At 45.0% G+C, this 21,856-nt stretch overlaps 1 protein-coding gene and 1 long non-coding RNA gene across 3 annotated transcripts; one reads left to right on the forward strand and one right to left on the reverse strand.

Moving 5' to 3' along the window:
• Positions 1-839: 839 nt before the first annotated feature.
• Positions 840-18,155, reverse strand: ATP1B4 (ATPase Na+/K+ transporting family member beta 4). 2 transcript variants are annotated; one of them, XM_010991655.3, is made up of 8 exons: positions 18,001-18,155; positions 13,975-14,218; positions 9,812-9,940; positions 9,447-9,551; positions 6,329-6,525; positions 5,658-5,714; positions 3,354-3,449; positions 840-2,638 (listed from the first exon to the last, which is right to left on the reverse strand). In XM_010991655.3, the coding sequence occupies exons 1-8, from the start codon at positions 18,061-18,063 to the stop codon at positions 2,477-2,479; spliced, it is 1,053 nt and encodes a 350-aa protein (XP_010989957.1). In that variant the 5' UTR covers positions 18,064-18,155; the 3' UTR covers positions 840-2,476. The 2 variants fall into 2 exon arrangements, with proteins under 2 accessions (XP_010989957.1, XP_031302107.1); XM_031446247.2 differs by having other exon boundaries at positions 13,963-14,218.
• Positions 7,955-14,018, forward strand: LOC135320134 (uncharacterized). The gene is made up of 3 exons (XR_010379357.1): positions 7,955-8,146; positions 10,149-13,181; positions 13,830-14,018. It is a non-coding gene; the product is annotated as an uncharacterized LOC135320134 (long non-coding RNA).
• Positions 18,156-21,856: the final 3,701 nt, after the last annotated feature.

Here is a 21,856-nt window from a genome sequence, read left to right on the forward strand (position 1 = left end):
ATTTGACATATGTTTTAAAATGTTTGGGAAATCATTCATTGGTTTTTAAAAAGATGGTACTTCCTGTTAAGCAGCAGATCAGAGTAGAAAGAGCACTGGACCTGGAGTCAGATGCAAAGCAGGTTATTTTAACTAAACACTCTCTAATATCCTTTCCAGATCTAATGTTCTATTTTCTTTTACTACTAAATCTTGAGAGTTTATTTGAGGTAATTTTTAGGTGGTATAAAGTTGTTATCTTCAGGTTTGTTTCTTTTTAAAGGTTAGTTTTGAAAATTGAATTTCATAAGGAAAGGGATTGGGAGGAGACAGTTTCATTGTTTTTTGTGTTTTCCACATATCTTTGATCACTTGTCAACAGCAGTCAGCTCCCTCTACTCTGTCAATAAGAGTGGGAAGGTGTCTGGGAAAGAGATTCCAGAGAGCAGAAGCAGCGCTTCCTGCCATAAGCCAGGAGAGAAGCACTACCTGAGAGACTAGATTGCTGTGGTGTGTTTACTTAAGTGGCTCAAATTCCCATGATTAAATAGCCTAGACTTTCTTGAGAGAGTTCACTTAAGCAAATGCTGCTTTCATTCTCAGATTTCCTTCTTCCCAACCCCACTTATATTTACATCTCCACATCTGTGTAACCAGTAGAAATCACAAGCCAATCACCATGTCCAAAACTGGTCTCAGCATCTTCTTCTCCAATCCTGCTCTACTCATGGATTCCCAGGCTTAATCAACAATACCACCATCCCACTAGTTCGAGCCAGGCTCAAAAGCCTGGAGTCATTCTTGACTCCTCCTGTTCCCTCATTGCTCATTCCACAGTCTTGCCCCCTCCAACCCACACTTCACATCGTGGCTGCCAAAGTGCTCTTTTGAAAATGTAAATATGATCACGGAGCTTCCCTGCTTAAAATGCTTTAATGACTCCTTTTCACTTACTGGATAAAACTCAGAGTCTGCTTTCAGTACCTGTACACCTTTCTAGCCCCATCCCCGCCACTCCCTGCCATTGCTCTGAGCCCTTTACGCTCCATTTACATGAACTGCTCACAGTTGCCCAAGCACACCATGGTCTTTCGTGATGGTGACTTTGCATGTGAAATGCCCTCTGCTACTTTCCCATCTTAAGTTACTTTTCCTCATGTTTCCATAGCATTTCCACATACTAGTTTTATAACTCTTGTCATACTATGTTGCAGTTACTTCTCTTGTTTGTCTTCACTACCAGACGATCCGTTCCCTGTTTTGGGAGCAGGTGAACATAGTAGAGGAGATTCAGACTCTGGATACTTCTAGGTGGCATTTAAGCTTGCTTTGGACCCTGACACTCTGCTCTTCTCCGATACTCTTTTTCTCCTTGTCCCAGCCCTCCCCCTGGTGGAGGTGTTAAGGAGCAATTCAACAGTCTCATGGCCAAAGATGAGACCAAGCTGCCTGGCCGATCCACAGCCTGGATAAATATCTGCCTCATATCATTTCTTAAGCAAATGAAAAGCTGGATAATGGGCCTTGGATTTAAGATGGCCTGTCAGGGGCTTTCTGTCTTACCACACATCAATTGGGAGACCCTCATTTCCGTCCCCTGAGCTGTTTTGGGGGCGTCAATACATCCATCTCTGATAGTCTCAAAGAACATCATACTACTGTCAAACAAATAAGAATCAGCTGGTAGAGATCTTCTTTGTTTTCTCCTCTGCCTGAAGCTGAGACAAATCTTTTTGCAGGAATGTTTGCCTTTGGATGATTACACCACAAAGCAAGGAATCAAATACCAGTCACATCCACATGGTAGGTGTTCTCCCCAATTGCAGTGGGCCTAACCTCCCAAAAAAGTCATAGGGAAGGTCCATGTTCTGGTCTATCTCAGAACAATATCCAGTTATCACTGACTTCTGTCCCAGTTGAAGATAAGCTAGTCTTTGCATCAGTATTTAGTTGCCCATGTGAGGCAGCCAGTTTCACAGGCACCTCTGGATATAGAGTTCCCTAGGCATGGTGGCCCTAGGTGTATTCTGGATTGGTCTGGTTGGTGATTCTCAGGGAAAGACCTTGCCAGGCAGGTTTTAAAAAAAGGGTTAGTTATCAGCCTGGTTGGGAGGAATCTCATCTCTAAAAACAACAAAGTTTTAGAAAACATGAATTTATAATCATTATAGAAATTCTCTTTTATGACTATTGTGAATTTTATCAGATACTATGTTTACACTACAGCGAGACTTCTAGCAGCAACAATGGGTTTTAGTTTTAAGCAGGGGGAAAGGAAATTAATATAATCTATTTGTCATCAGGAGAGACTACCTTTAAAAAATCAAATAGCTCCCACAATGTCATTTTATACATATGTCAAAAGCAAGGAAAGATGATCTGCTATCTTAGGTGTCCATTTGGCTGTGTCCCGATGGCAGAAAAAGAATTCAGGTGCTACCAGGGTAACACGAAATAGAACAGAAACAGAACTGGTGGGAGTGGCTCCCTGAAGTCCTTAGGTTTCTATGTTCAGAGTAAAGATTACCCTACCCACAAAACGATCATTGATGACATCATTTATGATGCCTTTGCCCTTCAGTTGGCACTGCACAGGCACTGCTTGGTTCTTTACCACATCTGTAAAGTGCATCGCCACCAGCGGGGAGGTGTAGTTAACCTGTAGGTGGAAGAACAATAAATTCTAAGTGTGAGGAAGGGAGGGTATGTGGGGGAGGGCAATAGGATGGAAGTGATCAGATATTCAGTGCAGGATGGAATAACGTCCATAGTGGGAACTGAGTAAATCCCACGATGTCAAGTCAGAAATGGCTAAAGCAACAGACATGTTCTCTCTGCCCTGGGACAGTGGGGAAATGATATATTTCTCTCATAAGTCAGTGTCAGTTGTCTGATTGTCCTCTGAGGAAAACTATTTCTAGCTCAGTGTGATGTGATTTTCTGGATAGCAGCCAATGAATCAAACCAGAACTAGTATTTATCAAGTCTCTAAGATGGAGATGAAGCCTTCACTGCCCCAAGGCTCCAAGTGGGAGCAATAAGAAAGTGTGATTATTTGGGTGAAATTGAGTGCAATGGCAAGTGATTTGTCTGCTCCTGACTAATTAGCTATATGACCTTGGGCGAGTCACTTCTCTCTGAACCCTAATTTCTCCATCTGTGAACTGAAGGTGTTAGGCCAGACCATATCTGAGATGCCTTCAGATTTGGAAAGGAGTGGTTGGGATAGGAATTGGTAGAGTGAACTCAGTCTTGGCCAGCGACTATTTACCCCTTTGCTACTACCTGCTGCTCCCTAATTCTCACAGATCCCAGCCAGCCCTTTGTCTCTGAGCCCTTTCTGACAGCAGAGACTGAAGGGAATACAGACTTACATGAGTCAGTTTGCCATAGTAAGGGTAGTAGCGGAGGTCAAAAGAAGCCGACTCTGGGTAGTAATTGATGGATCGGATGTCATTTTCATCACCTCTCTGTAAGTAAAAGTAGGTACATGTCATGTGGGGGGGGGGTCACTCAGTGAGTTGGAACCTGAGCTAAAGGGACCTGTGTCCCAGGCGAAATCACTGTGTGTTCTACAACCATCTCAGGAAGACGACGAAAGCAGAATGGGGCATGGCTCAGCCCAGACCTATCCCCAGAGGAATGATTCCAGGAGACAGTACCTTGGCTTTTCAGTTCAAAGAATACTGAATAGAAGGCCCAGCCTCCGGAGGCTGAAGGTTCTCAGTATGGCTCTGTGCTGGCTCCGAGGGGACCCAGACAGAAGGGCTCCAAGGGGCTTGCAGTACCTGGTGTTGCTCTGGCAAAAGGACCTACTGTGCTAGCATCATACTGGGCCTGGCACCCAGTCTGGGACATTGGATCCGAGGCAGGTGTAAATTAGAACTTATGGGGTTAGTAAATCCCCGTCCGTGACAACATGCACACTGAGGTCTCAGTTCTTTTGGAGGTCAGACCAGGTACAGAGGGACACAGTCTATATCTGGCTCACTTAAACGCATGTCTCTGACCGTATTCTCTGAGGTGCTTCATTACAGCAGGTGGAGGCAGGAGGATGAGCTAGAGGGGCCCAGTACTGGAAATGCTTACATAGCCAAGTCTCCCCTCATCCCATCATGTCAGGGAGCAGACTGCACGTTCCGCTTCTGCAGTCGGCTTGCCCTAAAAAGCAGAGGTCTGGGGGCTAGTAAGGGACAAACAGTGCGCTGCTAGCACATCACTCGCTAGGGTCATGTGTTTCCTTCTGTCAACATAGTGTAATTGCTCTTAGTATAAACTGAGCTCTCCTTAATTTAGTCTAATAATTACCTTATCCTACTTGATTTCCACTAGTGGGTGTGGATTTGACCAGTATTGATTTGTGTAGGACGTATGATGACTCTTAATATTTCTTTTTTCTTTTTAAAAAAGGACGGTTCTCAGCAAGGTTCAATATAAGCTGAAAAATGAATGGCTTTCACTAGGAAACTATAAGCAGGACTCTATGCAATTAATATGCTAGTTTGAGACTGAGTTCGTCTTTAGGGTTTATTTATATATTCTTCTAAAAAGCATTGAAATTCATTTTTTTGTGAATGATCTGTGGAGTCAGTTCCACTAGTTTGTAGTCACACATCACATGTGTGTGTATTTATATACACGCTCATGTACATGTGAACAGAATGAATGTCCTTCCTACCTTGTGCACTTGGCAGGCACTGGCTGACCTTTCAGAGCTCATGTTCAGTGTCACCACCTCCCATGTGGAACTAACCTTTCCATCTTTAATGTCCTCACTGCACCTTTCATAGTGCCTGTATCACTTGACTGCCCTGATTTCAGAGACAGATTCATAGTTCTCTTGGCAGCCCCAACACCTAGCAAAGCACCTGGTACATAATAAGTGATCAATACATGCTTGCTGAATGTGAACTCTTGGCTGAATAAATGCTGCCTTCTGCTGCTTTCTGATCTGCCACCATCAAGACTGGAGTTTTGAGCTTTATTTCTAGTACTGAGAATGGAATTACCTGGCTTCACACATTCGCAAGACAACTGTCCAGGGCTCAGGTTGTAGTTGATGTTATCAAACAGGAGGGAGCTACTGCCGGTTTAAGAAGCAAACCTAAGATCTAGGGCTTTTTCCTACAAAGGAGCTAATTGGCACAGATGAGATAGGAGTTAATGGTCCCTTGAAGGACAGTTAATTAGCATATTAATGGGGTTCTGTTTATACTTCCCTTGTAGTCATTTGTTATTGCAACACCCAGTGCCACTGGTCATTGCTGCAAAAAGTGAAATTCAGTTTTAAAAGCAGGGACTAATGATTCTAATGAAAGCTGCTTGTTTAGTTTAAAGAAACAAGTAATTAGAGCTAAAAGCAAAAGTGTAAACAGAATCCCAGTTAATGACTTGGCACGTAGTTGTTCCCTGCTGTGGCCCTCAGCTGAGGTTGGGTCTTTGGGTTTCACAGGTATAAATCAGCACACACACACACCCCCCCTACACAAATACACATGAATTCAATGCTTTCTGGAAATAGGGAGGCCTGAAAGTGTAAAGGGAGGTGTAGTTATGAAAAGAATAACTCTTTCCCTAACCCTTATTCAGGCGTCCATGGTAAAGCCCTTGGAAGGGATGACTCACCTTTTTGCATGAAACAGATGTGCTGAAAGTGCTTACTCAGAAAGGCACCTTACCTGAACTTTGCAAGAAACCTTCACAGGGTCTCCAAGCTCAGGACGAAAGCCAACAATCTAGCAAAAGAAAATCAGTGTGTTTTTTAAAATAAAAAACCAGATTTGACAGTAAAAATGGGGCTTTTCTAAACCCCCCTTGAGTCATCCCTTAGGCATAGGCTTGATCTATTTTGCCTTCTCAGAAATGTTACAAAAAGCAGAAAACGCAAAATATCTTCAGAGCTGCGCAGCTCAGCTTACTCCTTGTTGTATTTGTGCCTGATATTCATACAATGGCAACTTCAGCAAGATCACCCTGAAGAACTTACTGGTTTCAAGAGGAGTGTGCCTGGTAAGGCTCTGCCCCACCTAAGGCATGGCAGGAGAGAAGGAAAATGCATCTGTGATATAAGAATTGTCTCCCACCCCACCCTCATGTCAGTTCAGGATCTCATTCCCGACAGAAGCATCAAAGGGCAGGTTTAGGGATGTGGGAGAAGAATCAAATAGGAAGTGTTCAGGGAGAATTATTGCTTGGCAGGTTTGTCCAGTTGTTTGTGTTACTGACGCTGTTGGTAAAAATGGCCAAACTTACAGTGTCTGAAGACAGAGCCCAAGAGAAATGGAGTGGCCAGAGCCCTCCTACCCAGCTCATCCACTTATCATCGCCAGAGCATCAAGGGCCAATATACCCGGTTCATCTTTAGAAGGATGCAGGGCTGTCCAGTAGAGTAGCCAAAAGTAGGGTCCTCCAGGCCAGAGCAGTTCTTCAGGAAGGAGCGCTTAAATTGGCAGGCTTTCTTGTCCTCATCCTCATCACCATCTTGGATGAAGTACTGGCCCGGAGGACAATCTACATTCATTTCCTCTTGAAGACTGTCATTATAACCTAAAGCATGTGTGAGTGGCAAAGGGTCATGTTAGACAGGTGCTACAGGGGAAGGCCATGTTTTCCATCACTCTCCTTCTAGTTTCCTTTGTCCAGCATGCTTGTGCTCCTCTGAAAGCCCACTCACTTTGTCCTAGGCCCTGTGATGCCCAAGGCCCTTCACCAGCAACATCCCTCCAAGAAGCCTTCTGGGCTGGTCCCCTCAGCCTACTTGGATCAGCTGTCCCCTTGCTTCTCATTCCCTTGGAAGTTGTTTGATATCCATCTCTGGATTGTATGTTGGTCGCTTTATAACTTTTTTCTATTTTTCCATCATTTCTTTTCTGATATGGTTAATTGTAAACTTGGGGAACTGCCTCTTCTACTTCTGGGAGAGGAATAGGCACATAGTAGACAGATTTTGGAAAAGGGACTGAATCATATCAAGGTGTGGCACATATAATAAGGAGGCAAAGCTCCTGGGTTAGATCTCTTTAAGTTCAGCCTAGGAGACATCTCCCTTTCAGGTCATGAAAGGCCCCCAGAGCAAGAGAGTGAGAATTGTGTGTTGTGGGACAGGAGGAAGGGAGAAGAAGAAGAGGAGATAAACCAGCTCCTCGTTCTTTACAGAGGGAAGCTAGCATTGCAAAATAGAAGCTTAGGTTGAAAGCCAGAAAATGACAACCACAGGGTCTCCACTGAGAGGGCAAAGGGGTGAGATCTTGTCTCCTGAGACCTGAGGCACTCAGAGTTAATGTCCCTTTACATTGAGGGGAATGTAACATATGTCCAAGGTAACATATCAGGGAGAGAGCTGAAAAGGGCTACCTGTGACCTGACTCCTTGGGCTAATAGATGCCCTAGAACTGGGCTTTAGAAATTACTGTCTTATTTCCAATTTGGTTCTAAATGATAGAATCCAGTTAGTACTGTTAGATCTAGCCCCCATACATTCATGTTCCAAGAAGCCCAGTTTTTCAGAGGAGATTGTACACCTATGATCCACCAGAGGTAGAACTCCAAATGTGCTGCTGGATCCTCATCTAGATAGATTGTGACTTGGATTTGATATTAGAAGCAACTGGGAATTTTAAATCTATTACAATTATGGCTAAGCTTTTATTTTTCCTTTGATAAAGCTACATTCAATTCAAGGTTTTGTTTTCATCTGTTTCTTTTTTAAGACAAGAGCTATGCTCAAATAATAACTTCCTAAATACAAACTCTAATCATGTGCTCATTGTTTCTCTTCAGGTAGTTCCGTTAAAAATAATGTGACATGGGCATGACCCTTATTGCAAAATCCCTGTCCTCATGGGAATGAAATTGATACTCCGGGATGTCTATTTCAGAGATGTGTTCTTTTTAAACAGGGCATATTATCTACACTTAGGAACTAAAAAACTCAATGCTTTTCCTAATGTTCCCCATCTCTGTCATCAGGTCAGAATTGATATTTCTGCATCTGCTACCTTCTTGGAGGGATTTTCTCAGCAAAGATTTTGGCAATATATTTGCGATAGCTCACAAGCATTTGAAAGAAAAAAAGATACTGTGCTGGCTACGATGCCCAAAACATTTTTGGGAGTCCAAACTGGAACTACATGGACTCAGAAAGAACCCAGCCCCCCTCATTTTACAGGTAAGGAGTGTGACACTCAGACTTACCCAAGATAACACTGAACATTACTGATACAAAGCTGATTTTCTAACTCCTGGTCATTTGGAAGTGACAAAGAATTATGAAAAGCAGCACTTCTCAAGCTTTAAAGGTCATACAAATCACCTGTGGATCTTACTAAAATGCAGATCCTGATTCAGCAAGTCTTGGTGAGGCCTGAGATTCTGCCTTTCTAACAAACTCCCAAGTAATGCTGATGCTTCTGGTCCCTGGATCACACTTTGAGTAGCAAGGGTGTTAAGAACAGGGACGTGGGTTTAACCACTGGTTCTGCTGCTGGGAGACTTTGATCAGGCTTCTTCCCAGTTCTGAGCCTCAGTTCTCCCATTTGCAAATGTATAGACTCTGCTAGGCAGGGTTAAATTTCTTTGACAACATTTATGCACTTAAATAACACCTCCCATCACATAAGCGAATCATCTTAATTCAGTGCATGTTCTATTGGCCATCCCTGTCACCCCACTTCAGCCAGGCCAGGAAATCCAAACCAGTCTAACTGCTCCCCCCCCCCACCTAACAAATAATAGGTGCAGCAGTGTAAACCCACTGGAGCTCCCTCTTTGATAGCCAGATAAATCCAGAGCCCATGTGCTCGGTGTTTAACCTTAACCAAGCTGCTACCTCAGTTTTCACCCTGTGTAAGGCTTCTCAAAAAGCCATTCATTTGTCCTTAAAAATGTATCTGATGATGCTATAGAGATAGACATCTTGAAAACACTTGCCATCAAAATGTTGGAGTCACTGCCATCCAGAGATTATCCTTCTAACTCCCTTATGGACTGCTATTTAGATAAAGACCCTTGCTCTCTTCCTGAGATGGATCACCTCCAGGAAATGAATTCTCTTACCTTGAAAGAGGACGGGAGGCAGGGGTCTTCCAGTTCTGGAGAACACTCTTTTTTTCTGACCACTACCTCCCTCTCCAGAATTATCTTTTGTAATTGATCATTATTGAGCCACTGGGATGTGCCCAGGACATAACTAGGTGCTGTAGGGTGTTTAGGGGGAGAAAACAAGTTCTCCGCCCCATTGAACATGTTTTGCTGGAGAGTTGGCTTATATGCTTTTCGAGGCAACATACAAATCACAATGCAGAGCCGTTTTTGATTGTATCTGCATGCATTGAGGGGGATGTAAGATAAGGAAAAACTAAGATGGGCTGTGTTAGTAAGTCTGGGATTTCTGGACCAAGTGAATTTTGAACTTTGAATTCCCACCCATCACCTCTCCAAATGTATTCCCACTGTTCAGAGGAACTTACCCTGGAGAAAGCCATTTAGGCTAATCACATAATGCTGCCAAGTGTCAGGTTCAGAAACGTTGAAGTTGAAGTTAAGGCTGTGGGCGAAGGGTCTGATCATAACTCCTGGCAATGAAAACAGGTCTTGGATATATTAACCCGTTCTTGGGATAATTTTTTTGTATCGATTCCCATGAAACCATTTCCCCCCAGGCAATCAAAATGAAAAGGACCATAATTTGCCAAGTACCGTTTTACTTTTACTCTTAATAATTGAATCCTGAAGTCATTACCGGGAAGAGCCAAAGTTAATTGAGGCTGAACATGCTGTGCAAGCAGGTTTCTGTCCAGCAAGTTCTGACAGCACAGGGTATTTGGGCACTCACCAGGAGGCTTCACCCTCTCAGTGAAGGTTGGCATGTAAGGAGTGATGGTCAGAAATAGTGTGTACATGCAGAGGGTGATCACAGCAGCCAGGGAGGCATAGAAGAAGAAGTAAATGACTAAGATCAGGCCTGCAGAACAATCAGAGATGAGAGTGGTCAGTGCTGGCCAACAAGCCCCGCCTCCACATTTGAACTCATCGAAGCACAACCAACCCATACATGTGACATGGCTTTTTATAAATCCCTCAGATTCAGTATGTCCTTGCTTATTCAGATTTCACCAATTTGGAATTGGTGAGAATTGTGTCAGGGGTCTGATTGCAGTTTACCTTTACAGCATCTCCAATGGAAGGGCTTGCTGAGCAAATGATGACCATGAACAAGATTACAGGGGAGTGGAGTTCAAAGTACTGCAGAGGACAAATTGCTTGGGAGTCCTCTGGGCTACCGTTGATGTCCTAAGTACAAATCATTCTTCGCTATTCATTAAAGCATGTGCCCTAAAGAGTCCTAGCAGCTTGGTTCCAATGATTATATATATTTGCAAGTAATGAAAACAGCATTTCTTTTCACATAGCCTATAATTCAAACTTTTGATTCCTTTCCACTGGACTTGCCTCTAATGAAGGCAAAGTGAGGCTTCACTCTATGTATTTCAAATCTTATTCATCTTTGGCAAAAGTTTAAGTGGCTCTGCTTTTCAAAAAGAACACTAACACAGGATGGGGAAGGGAGAAAGGGGAAACTGTACTTAATTACTGACACTTGCTGCCCGTGAGCTCCACCTGTGAGCTTGGGCAAGTTATAAAACTTCTCGGCACCCCCGATTCCCCGCCGTTAAAATGGGACAAATTTAGTACTTACTTCATATTCTGATCTATATCCCTAGCAATATTTGAAATTCAGCCTTTTCTTACATCCTGTCCTGTTTAATCTTAGACCTGCTATTTATCTCTCTGGGCCTCAATTTCCTCATCTGTAAAATGAGGATAATAACAGTCTTTACTTCTTAACATTGAATAATGCATATAAATAGCACAGCACAGAGCCTGGCAGATACTAAGTGCTCTATAAATGGTAGTCTTCACCATTGTTATTATGAATACTATTATTGCTATAGGACCAGAAGCAAAGTTGTGTGAATTCCTCCTCTGTGGGCTGGATTAGGACTAGGTTTGCCCCAGGATTAGACAGCGGAGAGTGAGTGAATGAGTGAGAGATTGCTGCTGAGAAGCTCTTTTTAAGTCCTCCTTGGAGCTCTCGCAGGAAATAATATCTAGCTCTGCTCACAGCAGTGACATGATGTCAGAACTACAGATTTGAACTGCATCATGAACCAGAAACTGGAACAAACGACATAACTTTGCTGTACTCCAAACCAAATCCAAATATTAATTTTTAAATTGAACTGTGAACCAAATAGAATGAACAACAACAACAACAAAAAGGAGTGGAGAAAGGAGAAAAAGAATTCTTAATAATCTCACTGGAAGTGAACCTTTAGGCTTTATAAGATGAACTGAGGCAGAACTGAAACATGAACACGTTGATTCGGTTGGAATCCCTGGAGAAGCAGCAGCAGCAGTTTGTGTGCCTGTGATACTTGGCTGCTGCCCACCAGCTGTCCTAATGGGCTATGCCCTGTGCCCCCTCCACTCCTCTACCCGCGTCCCCATCGTGGGAACAGATCAACAGCTGGAGCCATCGTGGGGGACCAGAAGGCTCAGTTTCAGGGATGAAAGGAAAGCAGTAGAATACACGTATGTGCCTTGGAGATACCTTCCTTCTTGCCCAGGCTGTGTGGCAGGAAGCTGTAGATGGGAGAGTGGCACTAGCAGTGAGTCCCCTCAGCTTTACCCAGGAGTCTGTGCCCTGCAGCCTGTGATGGGCTGTCTCAGCTACACCGCACCCCCCAGCAAAACCAAGCACTGTGACCACCTGAACCCATTGACCCTCCAACCCTTCCTGCTCCGAATGATCAATTTCTACTTGAGCTGCTCCTCTGGGTAATCCAGGGTTTTCTCCTGAATGCCCCACCCAAGCTTGGATAGACCAGTGTATCTTGAATAGACTAGGTACCCACGATCCCAACTCTTCACTCCTTCCACTAAAACACGCCATCAGGCCCTGAGGCCCTGTCCATTAGGGCCTTGCTCATTGCTGGAGTTCACGAAGACAGTGTGGTGTTCTGGCCAGACAGTGAACTCCAGTGTTCGTCCAACCTGGGTTTCAATCCCAGTACTGCCACTTATTAACTGTGTGACTTTAGATAAGTTACTTACCCTCTCTAAGCCTCAGTTTCTGCATCTGTAAAATGGGGATAATAATATTACTACCTCATACAGTTCTTGTCAGTACCCAATAAAATAACATATAGCTCCTAAGAATAGAGGTGGCCCTGCTATCAAAGGGAAAGCCCAGAATATAATAATAGGCTGGGTGAATATATTGGTCATGGTGATGTCCAGGCTGGGACAGGGTTAGTAAGTGCTTAAGTGGCACCCAGTTCTCAAACAGGAGGGCAGCGAGCCATGTGGTGGCTTAGGTGTTAACATCACTATTTGCTCTTTGCCCAGGGTAGCCCCACAGAAGAAGCCTGAGTTCCTGGACTCTCCTTAGACCCACTACCCAGAGGCCTGGATGTGGCCTACAGTCTCCCCACTGCTGTATCTTCCCTGGGCACTTGAACCTTCCTCCCTCATGCCCACTTATTGGCCTATGGACTGTTCTCCACAGGCACAGTTTGGATCAGCTCATCTGATGATGTTCCACTGGCTGGCTGTTTACGGGTTAACATAGGGCTCCCTCTTCCAGAATCAGACTTGCATTTCACAAGGCCTGTTTTTCCAGTCCTCTTTAGGCAAGGGAGAAACAGCTGTGCCCCCTTTGGAACCCCAATGAGTGTCCAGCGTTTGTCTGCAGCTTTCCAGAATGTCAGAATGTTCCTTGAATGGTACATTTGTTCCAGTTGAGAGTTCGAGGGATGGGCAGGGGTGGGGCTGGGAACTGAAGTGGGGTGAAGGGAAGTGGGTGTTGTTCAGAGCCCCACACCTGCTATTCCTAATACCAGGAAGCAGGGTGGGCTGTTTCACCCAGACTGAGCTGAATTAGAAACACAAACTACAAAGGGAAGAATTCTCAGCCACGGGGTCTTTAGAAGGCATGACCATCAACTTTAGCACCCAAGACCCTTGGCACTGGAGGACTCTTATTCCATCCATAGAGTTATCTGTTTTTTGCTTCTCCTCTGGGTTCACTGAGTTCCAAACCGGCAGCTGCTCTTTTTCTAAGAAGTGTGGAGAGTGTGGCGAGTATGAATTTTACCACAAGCTAAATCTCCTGAGAAGGATCAGCATTAACAGTTCAAGAGGTGAGTAGGACCCTGGGCAAGGAGTGCTGGGGAAGCTGTGAAGTAGAAAGGGTGGCAGCGTGTGGTACAAAGGGGAGATGCTAAGGGTTGCAGTTCTGCTATTGATCAAGCAATATAGGTGAGGAGGTTCAGACTTAAATCACTAGAAATGTTCCCTTTGACCCATTTCTCTGTAGACACCATGGGAGCATAAAGCACCCACAAGCTGGGCCCAGGGGCAGACCTGGCTCTCCTTCTCTGACATTACTAGGTGAAATGATGAGGCTTTATTAAACCCTTGGTCACTTTAGTAGGGACTTGAGTCTCATGTCCTAGAAATAGTCTTCTCCATAGTACTTTTGACTTTACAATTTTAACAGCTTTTTGGACCCTCAGGCTGATCTTGTGAGAGAGGAAAGGCAGATACTGTTTCCCTCATCTCGCAGGTGAGGAAACTGAGGCTCAGAGAGGATTCATGATGAGCCCAGACTTATACAGGTAGAAAGTGACAGGGCTGGGGCTTAAAACACAATCTGCACCTTCCCATCTCATTCTCACTGTCTCTCTGCCCTGCAAGTGCTATTGAGCCCAGAGGGTTTCAGCTCTACAGTCAAGTTTGTTCATCCACTTGGAGTGTGTTCTGATGGTATCTGCTCCTTACTTCCCCAGGCATTGATTCCGGTACAGGAAATGCTAAGAGATGTTTGCAGACAAGCCCATCCAATGTATAGTAAAGGAATTCCGGACACCAAGCCAAAAGCAAAGGACATCTGACTAGGGCATTGGGACAACTGGGACTTACTCCAACTCTGACCTGTTCGGGCCAGAGACATCCTTTTCTCCGGATCCCACAGGTATTCGTTCACAATGTGCAATTTTTGCCACCAGGCATTGCTTGTTTCCTGACCCTGACTCTCTTCCTCCTTTTCCTCCTTTTCTTTCTCCTCCTCTTCTTCCTCCTCCTCCTTCAAATTGGGTACCACCATCACCCGAGCCTCTTCTTCTGCTTCTTCCTCTTCATCTGCTAAGTAGTTCTGGTTCACTTCATCCTGATCGTCCTGAAACAGTGACAAAACATAGTCCCCTTTTTGGAAAAGGAAATCTCCAGGGGCCCATCTCACCAGCCAAAAATAAATGGAAAATGACTCAATATTTGGAGATGCTTCAGATGTCCACTTACCCATAAACATACCTGTTGTTACAAGAGGCAGATTTTCTTTCTCTCTGTTCTTTTGCAGGAAATATCTTTCTATGACCCATTTTGACCCAATATTCTTTCCATAGAGGTGCAAGTCTTATTCTCAGCTTCAGACATTTGGGCTCTTCCCCTAGGACTGCTCATGTCACTGCTCTGTCCTGAGGCCTTGGCTTCCCGCTTAACTTTGTCTGGCCCGTCAGGGCAGAGCTGAGCTCAACACTGGAGGATGGAGTAGTTTTAGACACTTGTGTCCGTGATGGCAAGTTTTCAGCCCAAGCCAGCTTTGTCCTAACACCCTGTACACTTTCAGCTGCTCAACCTCACTGTCCTAAGTTGTGCCTAAAAATAGCCTGGGAGGGACATCAGGACAAGAGGCCAGCTGCTGCACCCCTCCTCAAAACTTAGACTGTCTTCCCAACAGAAACAAGAGATAGAGGTTACTTGCTGCCTCTCTGACTGTTGCCCACGCTGGAACCTTTTCCTGCCTTAAGCTGGTTGGACAGACCACCTGGGACGCCAACTGATACTTTCTTAGTCATCCCACCCCCAACGCCATACCCTAGGCAAAAATCTGGGCACGTAGTAAATGCTCAGCACATATTTGTTGATTGACTGATTGCAGCCATTACTTGAGGTCTGAAACTGTAATCTTCTCCGAGTGGTTCTAAGAAAATTGAAACAAAAAAGGAAAAACCCAGACTTCACCAAATGGCATTTCAAATGCCTCTGGGCCACAGGCTGGAGAGTTGGATCTCTGCTCTCTGTGGATCTGCCAAGGCCACCCTCCCTCCTCTCTGCTGTCCAAATCTGAAGAGTGGCGGGGCCTGTGCACCTGTTGGGCTTGGATGTGTCAAATGATAGAGGCCTGGGGCTCTGTGCTGCCCCCTCCCTGCCTGATTCCTCAAAGGCCATTTAGAGGACGCTCGGCTAAAAGTGCTGCTGTTTGGGAGGGGGGTGGTTTCAGAAAACTGGATTGTTCGGAATCAGTAACAGTGATACAGAATGACAGGACTCTAGTCTCAGCATTCAGTTGGCCTAGCGCTGTCGACCTCTAGATTAGAAGCACTCTTGAATTGCTCTCTAATTTGTTCAAACGTACGGCTTTGCATCATGCACCATTATCAAAACCAGCAGGGAACTTGAAGATTCACTTGTGAGGCCCAGAGAGGGGACAGGATCTAGCCAAAGTCACACAGCAAGTTCATGAGAGAGTTGACAGTCTCAGAACCCCTATCTCTCCATACCATGGACAGTGATGTTTCTCTTCTATCACACTGAGCACAGGTGCTTAGGGGTGGTTTAGCAGATTTATGGTGCACAACAGTGTGTTAGATTCTATGTTCCCAAGGGATGGTAGGTGCTTATAATCAAAGATTTCTAACTCTGACAGACTCACAGGGTAAGGCTTAGGAAAATAAACCCCATCACTCAATGCTGAATGGGTCAATAGTTGTTCTTAAGTCTCTTTCACTTGTGTGTGATCATATGTACCCATTTGACCTCCAGACCTACATTCTGAGCACCAGGGGGCAGGGTCCATGTTTTCTAACTCCTTGATGGCCCTCCACAGTGTGGAACCCACAGCTAGGACACCAGTGGGGTCTGAGCAAGTGTCAATGGCTGACTTAAAGCTCCTGAGCCAGGACTCTAGGGGGATGCTCTCACAAAGCCTGGTCCCTCACCTCAGCAGTCACATGGACTGTAGTGGGTAGTCATCATGGCCCCCAGAGAATCTGCAACCGAGAATCTCAGGGAATTTGAAGTGTAACATTTCAACGTGGAGGAATTTATGCTCCTTTTATATTTTCTAAACACCTTCCTTTTCTCTCCTTGTTGCCTATTCGCCTGCCCTCCACCTCTGCTCCACAGAGGAGGCAGCTGGCTTTGGCCTCAGCCTGATCTTATTTGTAGATATGAGCTCTCACGCTAATCTCATTAAAGATGGCTTGTCATTAAAGCTTTACCCTCCCGGGAAGAATTAACCTTCTCAGTGCTAATTTCCCCACAGCTCTCATACTGCCTGAGCTTCAGAAACCTCAAATATCTTTTTCCCTCTCCCCGCTTCCCGGTATAGGAGAACCTCACCTTCTGCAAGAGAGGCACTTTTGTGCAACCAACTATTTAACGGAATCCAGTAGGGAATCCTTTGGTAATGAGAGGGTCTGTTTTTGTCAGTTTCCTAAAGTGGCACCGCCCTCATGTGATAGTGTCTGTGCTGGGAGAGAGTTGTGGGTGGGTGCTGGGGCCATCACGTTGCCCTAAAAGGGAAGAGTCTGAAGGGCAGAAGGTGGCTCCATTTTGAGCACTCTAAATATACAAACATATAAACAAATGTATAAACAAGCAGTATGACCTGAAGGATAAATTTGTGCCCTGCATTGAGTAACACCCTGTAAACATTCAAACGGTTAGTTAATTTTAAAAGAGACATTAGCACATGATTACTCACTGCATCGAATAATTTCTTTTTAAATTTGATCAAGTATTCCCTATAAAGAGCAAGATTCCTCTGATGCATTTAAAACCCAAACCAGTTGACAAATAATTGAAATTATACACAACATTTCAGCAGCATTACATAGAAAGGAAGCCAAGTAAGCACTAGTTATATATGCCCTACAGACTGTGACCGCTCTGATTGCTGGAAGGGACTCTGGGGATGTCAAAAGAGAGATTGTACAAATTGTGGCTGGGCAGTCAAGAGAAGCCCTCCACAGGTTGATGTGGGCTTAGAAGAATATGTGCCTTCCTCTGCTAACTGTTGACCGTCTTCACTTAGCTTGCTGGTTACATAAGTGGCCATTCCCCAAGAAAAATGGATTAAGGGTTGTTTCCTCCGGGGGTTCAGATCACAATCCGGTGTGTGGGAGATTTCAGAATATACCTCCCCCCTAAAGTGCATGTGGTTTGTATTAATGATTTATAGCAAAGTAAATGCAAAGCAGGGTGGCAGTGGGTGGTGGAGGGCCAGAGGGTTAAGGAGTTGCACGCTGCAAATATAATGGAAAGAGCACAAGATTGGAAGTGAGGAAACTTGCATTCTCACTTTGGCTCCTCTACTAACTTGCAAGTCACTCCTGTGCTCTGAGCCCCAAAGGCCTCCTTTACCTAATGAGGGGTTCTGGAGAGGTGAAGTCTAGGACTCCTCCCAGCTACTGTCTAGGATTTGATGATTTTAGCTATAGTCTGGAATTTCTGCTTTGGAAAAAGAGCAGCTGGGTTCCTAAGAAGCTACCACCCAAAGGGATCGAGACAGCTGGGTAGGCAGTGCCTTTCGTTTCCCCTTCCCTTCTCTCTTGGCTAAATTCCTTGGTATCGGAAGGAAATCTCCACTCCCAGACTTCAAACAATCTGTTCAAATTCTGGACTCCCAAGGAAAAATTTAGAAAGCCCCTTATTCTCTGGCATCTTCCCCTTGCTTTATCTTTGTTGCACAAGAAGAGGGGCTTCCTTCTTCAGTCCAGCAGTTTAGGGTGCGATGGGGTACTGGGGAGTCACTGCTTGCCTCAAAACTATGGGCTTCCTTAAACTTCACTGTTCCTGACCGTCCTAAGGAGAAGCAGCCCTAAGCCAAGACCTATACAACCCCCACCCTATCCCACTGAAAAGGGACAGCAAAATATTCTGCTCCCTGGGACTCACAAGTCTGTAGCGATAACCGTAAGGAAAGGCCGGAGCCCTTCTGGACCGGAGCTGCCGTCTCATGGCTGGTCAGTGGGCAAAGACGCGGCAGAGGCAGGCCGGTGAGTGAGAGTTATGGAGCTTCTGCTGGTACAGGAGACACTGGTTGCTGGGGATACTTGGCGCCCAGTAAAAGTGAACCCTCCTGGCATGAGCCCTTCCCCAAAATAATCCAACATGCCCCTCTCTCATTGGTTGGCCCCTTCCCTGAATCAAAGGAAAGCCCTGATGGAAAAGCAAGCTCATCATTACAGGGAGGGGGAGATTTTCTGGGTCACGAGGATGAGCGACTCACCACCCCCAACTTCATGTCTCTTCCCACCCACTGCCCTTCCCTAGCACCTGAGCTACTATGCACCCAGTGGAAATCTTAAGTCGTGTTCTTCTGAATTGAGAGTTGGATATCAGTGTGTGCAGGGGGTGGGGCGTGGGTGGGAGTTGGGGGTAAGGGGAGATGACCAAGAATAACTTTCTTTTTTCATAAGGCTGACCTCATGCAAAAGGATCTAGGGTGTCAGGAAAGATTCCCTTAGCTCTCCCCACCCCCCCCCCCACACCAAGCCACCTACAATATTCCTTATTTGTGTCAATCCGCAAGCCCCTTAAATGTAGACTATGCATTCTGATTTTAGAGGCCAGGCTCCTGCCTTACCCTTCCCTGGCCAAAAAGGGTCTTGGACATAAAGAAGCCTTTTTCTAGCCCACATGTCAGAATGGCCCCATCAGCACTGCCCCTCACACACACACCCCTTGGAATCCTGGCCAAATTTCTGTAGTGGTTGAGATCTATATTTATCCCTTAGCATCAAGGCAGGGAACAAGCCAGAACTTTGCAGTGTCAGTTTCCCAGACATATATAACTCCTGAGGCCAAAGTGGGATCCAACAAAAGAAAAATTAGTAGAAACATCCAAGAACATTGTATAGCAGTTTTAGTCTGTTTGGTTCACCCCACTGGAGCCCGGGTGGCTAAAAGGCCTAGGTGGACTTTGTGATCCTTCCTTCACAAATCCCTCCCCCTGCCCATTATACCCAGGTGACTGAGAATGTTGCAGGTAGTGGGCATATTCATGAGCAAGAAAACCATAGCCCAACAGCTTAGACAGATCAGTCATAATTCCAAGTCGAGGCTATTCTGATGAAGACAGCTTCAATAGCGGTTAATTTAAAATAAAAATTCCATTGGCTAGAACGTAACTAATCAGGACTCTTCCTTAACAGAGTCCCCCTGCCCCATACCCTCATTTGAAGAGAAAGAGAACACTGACAAAAAGAAGAGAAACTCATTCTTCTTTCTGGATTTTAATGAAAGCAAAATATATTCCAGGGGATAACCTGGTCTCAGGAGACTTTGAGCTCTGTCTCTTACACTTTCTCCATTCAAGCCTTTTGTGTGATTCCTGGTGTTAAGTAGGAGAATCTCGAAGCCCTTGGAAGCGTCAAAAGCCAAAAAAAGCATAGATAGGTAAATTGGTCTTGTTTTATGAAGGCATAAAAGAAAGTACAGTCACGTTAGCAAGATTTCAAAAGCCAGGAGTGGGCAGTAGCATTATTCACAATAGCGAAGATGTGGAAACAACCTAAGTGTCCTGTTAACAGATAAATGGATGAGGAAGGATGAGGAATATTCTAAAATGGAATATTCAGTCATGAGAAGGAAGGAAATTCTGCCATTAATGACAACATGGATGGAACTTGAGGGCATTATACTCAGTGAAATAAATCAGACAGAGAAAAACAGATACTGTATGATCTCACATGTGGAATCTAAAAAAGCCAAATTCATAGAAACAGACAGTACAATGGTGGTTACCAGAGGCTGGGGGGAGGGTGGGGAATTGGGAAGATGTTGGTCAAAGGGTACAAATTTCTAGTTATGAAATGAATAAATTCTGAGAAATCTAATGTATGACATGGTAATCGTCATTAATAATACTGTATTATATACTTGAAAGTTGCTAAGACAGTAGATCTTAAGTGTGCTCACCATAAAAAAGAAATGGTAATTATGTGATGTGATGGAGGTGTTAGCTAACACTATAGTGGTAATCGTTTATATATATATAAACGTTTATATATATAAAACGTATCAAATCACGTTGTACACCTTAAACTTACACAATGTCATGTGTCAATTATATCTCAGTAATTATATCTCAGTAAATCCGGGGATAAAACCAAAAGTGGGAGACAAAAGGAGATTTGGAGTAATGTGAACTCAGGTAACAAAACATTCCATTCTCCAGAATTTCTCATTCCCTAGCATTCTGGGTCATTTGGGGTTTGCCATATACTTAATATATTTACAGTGTATTTTAACTATAGCCCAGGCTGCCTTCTAGAATGCCAGCTGTTGGGTGGGGTAAACTAACAAAATCCCATAGGATCTCTAAGACAGAAATCTGTATGAGCTCACACTCAAAAGGCTTTAGCTAAAGGAGAAACCATTCCTGCCAATTTTGGAAAAAAAGCAATCTGCTTAACAGTGCAGCAGACTGGAGCCAGAAGCGGCCAGTGGGGCTGCAAATGAAGCAGTGGCTACAGAGGCAAGAGAGGAGGAGTAAAGGAGAGGCTTTGAATTTGACAGCAGGTTCAAATGCAAATGATTCAAGTCGCTAAAAGTATATGCCCAGTCCTTGTGCACAGATGTTAGCAGCTGCTTCTCTGAGCCCCCTTTCCTGGTTGCCTGCTTCAGTAAAACCACATGGTTGCTGACAGGGAACAGAAACAGTCTTATGGACTGGATCTTCCTGTTCCTAAAAGAAGGAAGAGAAGGTAGCGCTCTTGAGAGATTCTTTGCTTCTACCATGAGAGGGGCTAGTTTATGGCATCTGTTCTTGTGGGCTATTTATGCCATATTGTGTTTGGTAGACAGAGCCATCAAAGAGTGACTGTGTACTTTCCCTACCCAGGGATTGGCTAAGTCTTCAGGGAGTCTCTAGGGAGTCACGTGCAGTGGAGCTTAAGAGTTGTTTGCAGTTGGAGTCACCCAAGTGTTGTTGAGTGCTCTCTAGAACCCCAGTCCCTTCCAGCATTAGTGACCTTGAGGACTCTGAAGTCATGGGTGAGGAAACTCCAGGCTGGCCCAGGGCCTGAGGCTGCCCATGAATGCTGCCCGGCATAGGATGTCATCTTCGAAGTTTGTGGAGGAGGGGGAACTCATTTGGGGCTGCAGAGATCAGGGAAGGCTTCCCGGAGTAGGCGGAGTTTGGGCTGGACCTTGAAGGGCAGTCCTTCAAGCTGGAACAGCTACTACTGGACTTTGATGATGCCAGTATGGTCCCCAGTGCCCAAAGCTCCCCCTCCTGAGCAGATAGCCTCTGAGTAGTGGCCAGCAGGCGTGTCCAGCAGGCTCACTGGCTAAGGCCAGAGGGTTTCCTTGACCTGAATGGTCCAGATAATGGCCCCAGATCCTTACTTCACTGGGTTCCAAGAAGAACCCTTAGCACATCACATTCCTGAGCAGAGTTTCCATCTGCCAAGTACAGTTGCACAGTGAGAGATGCTTTCATTTCAAGGGACTGTGGCCCATAGGTTTGTGACTGTATAAGCCTAGACCCCTGGGGGGAAAATGAAGGCTTGGGAAACAGTGAGGTCCTTGTGGAGTTTCAAGCCTATTTCCAGTGGCTAAAGGGCACTAATGAGTATAATGCAGGCAAGAGACGTTGGTTCAAACAAACAACTAATTGGAATTAAGAGAAGAAGTGTGCAGAGGCCCCTAATGAATGGATATGCTAATTGGTCTTCTTTGCTAGCCCCTTGGGCTTTGGCTGTGACATAGACTAGCCTATTAGACGCCTGCTCTGTAATAGCTGCTG

This window comes from Camelus dromedarius, chromosome X (genome assembly GCF_036321535.1).
Source record: "Camelus dromedarius isolate mCamDro1 chromosome X, mCamDro1.pat, whole genome shotgun sequence".
In the NCBI taxonomy this organism is placed as follows: domain Eukaryota; kingdom Metazoa; phylum Chordata; class Mammalia; order Artiodactyla; family Camelidae; genus Camelus; species Camelus dromedarius.